The 2,359-nt window shown below is 30.3% G+C and overlaps 1 protein-coding gene across 1 annotated transcript; it reads left to right on the top strand.

Moving 5' to 3' along the window:
- Positions 1 to 763: 763 nt before the first annotated feature.
- Positions 764 to 1,494, top strand: LOC132719194 (uncharacterized; the record flags this gene model as incomplete). The annotated part of the gene is made up of 2 exons (XM_060702947.1): positions 764 to 1,048; positions 1,225 to 1,494. Coding segments are annotated over 2 exons (501 nt in total), but the record flags the coding sequence as incomplete, so codon positions are not given.
- Positions 1,495 to 2,359: the final 865 nt, after the last annotated feature.

Genomic DNA, 2,359 nt, shown 5'->3' with positions numbered 1-2,359 from the left:
GAAAGGACTTAAAGTGTAGCGCAATCGTTAAACAGAAAGGGGATTCGTTTCAATCATCAAGTGTTGGTCACAGTCATCCGTCTTAACCTGGACTAAGCGTGTCAGTTCAAGTGAAAAAGAAGGTAACGTTATCATCAATATATTCAATGATTACAATACTCACCCATTTTCTGAATCAAAATTAAAAGCTGTCATCACAAGGAAAAAAATGAAGATATTTATAGCATATGTAAGAAAACCAGACTAGTTTAACATGAATTTTAATTACACTGAAACCAAAATATTAAAGAAATAAATGGAAAATGAATAAATAATGATCATATGTTTTCATTGTTCTCACATGCAATTATAACAAATATATGATACATGTATTAAATCAATTTATATTTCCAGTTGAAGGAGGTTGCCGTCACCGATATTTTCGAAACAGCACCAGTAATTGTGAAGAACGTAACAGATTCACTACAAGACGCCAATCAACCAGAAGCCTCTCGGACCTCAGACCAGGCACTTTACCAGATGTGCAGTCGTGCACGTTCGTGTCTCCGACCAAAAGACCCAACAATTTGATTTTGAGGTATAAATCATAAATATTTTAATCTTAATGTAAAACATATAAGTATAGAAAAAAACAAAAATATAAAGAGTTTATATAAATTAAAGCGATCACAATTAAAATATTTATTTCATTTATATACATGTATATATAAACGTGAATACGAATATTATTATTGTTATAATTTAAATTATAATATTTTATATTTTTCAGATTGACGAGGAATACCTTGGTCGAACAATAGAAGAACCTTTCTACCGGGAAACAGTTACGGTGAAGGACCGAAAACATATTATCCTGTCTACAGACGTACAGCTCAGTCTTCTCTCCAGAGCGAAGTCATGGTACATCGACGGTACATTCAAAGTGGTGAAGACTCCCTTCACTCAACTATTGTCTGTTCACGCTTTCATCAAGTCCGGGGAAAACATGAAGCAGGTCCCTTTATGTTTTGTACTAATGTCTGGGAAAAAACGGCGTGACTATAAAAAGGTAATGAAATATTTACATTAATAATTTTACTTGAGTTGTAAATAAAAATGATGACATTCAGCAAAAAAAATTAATATTTTCTCTATCTTTATTTTGTTGATTTTTTCCTACATTATTCTGTTTGATACAAACTAGATAAAACTATAAACTACAGTTATTACTGGTTATTTTTTCAGGTCTTCCGAGCGATCAGCAATCTAACACCTGGGCGATGCGTTGAGACATTCGTTGTAGATTTTGAAGCAGGAATGTGGCAGGGGCTAAGAGACGTGTTTGAGGATCCCCACATTAAAGGCTGTGCGTTTCATTTCGGACAGGCCCTCTTCCGTAAAGTGCAAGAACTTGGTCTACAGGTATCTATATTACGCTACCCTTGCTATAATAATTTATAGAAATGTTGAATGAATCATGTTTATAAGTAAATTATGTTTGTAAAATAAATAAATTTTACTGTGAAAGAGAAGAAACTTAAACGATATCAAACCAAGCAGACGAAGAAGATTCAAGGACGACTGTGGGCCCTTTGGGAACAGTACAGATTAAGAACAATTACCACCAGCGCTTTGCTTGATGCTTGTGCATCCCTGTATGGTCCCGCATAAACAATTTAACGGTGTATAAGAGTTCCCTCACAACTGGACACTACTAGTTTTCTGTTAACAATGTGTTATGTTAATATGTAATAATAAAAAAGCTATTTCTTGTATATTTTTTCTGGCTATAGAATTGCTTTTTGTAATTTTGGTAATAAAATATGTTTTTATGTGCTTCTATTCAATAGCTAATTATAGTATTCTTTTCCAGGTTTTAAAAGTTTTAAAAAATGTAAATGTTGTAATAAAACATGTTAGTTATATAAATAACTTATCTACAATGTAATTTTGGTAATAAAATATATATATATGATTATGTGTCTTTATTCAATAAAAGCTGTTTTCGTATAATTATCCAGTTTATATAAATAACGAAGTTTTTCTCATCGGCAATGTGTGATGTAATTTTTATTCTATAAAAGTTGTTATTATATTTTTCCAGTTTATATAAATAACGAAGTTATAAAATGTGTTATGTAGTTTTGTTAATAAAATATATTTATTTTCATGTATTTTTATTCTATAAAAGTTGTTAGTATATTTTTTCCAGTTTATATAAATAACGAATTGTGTTATGTAATTTTGTTAATAAAATATTTGGTTTTCGTGTCTTTTGATTCAATAAAAGCTGTATTTAGTGTAATTAATTTATGTAATTAACAAATGAAATATAAAATGGCAAAAAGTTTTCCATCAACAGTTTGAATACAGGTGTGAA

Source organism: Ruditapes philippinarum, unplaced genomic scaffold (assembly GCF_026571515.1).
Source record: "Ruditapes philippinarum isolate M1 unplaced genomic scaffold, ASM2657151v2 ctg69_1_1_1_1, whole genome shotgun sequence".
Taxonomy (NCBI): domain Eukaryota; kingdom Metazoa; phylum Mollusca; class Bivalvia; order Venerida; family Veneridae; genus Ruditapes; species Ruditapes philippinarum.
The sequence above is the reverse complement of the archived record's forward strand: the minus strand, read 5'-3'. Positions and strand labels throughout refer to the sequence as shown.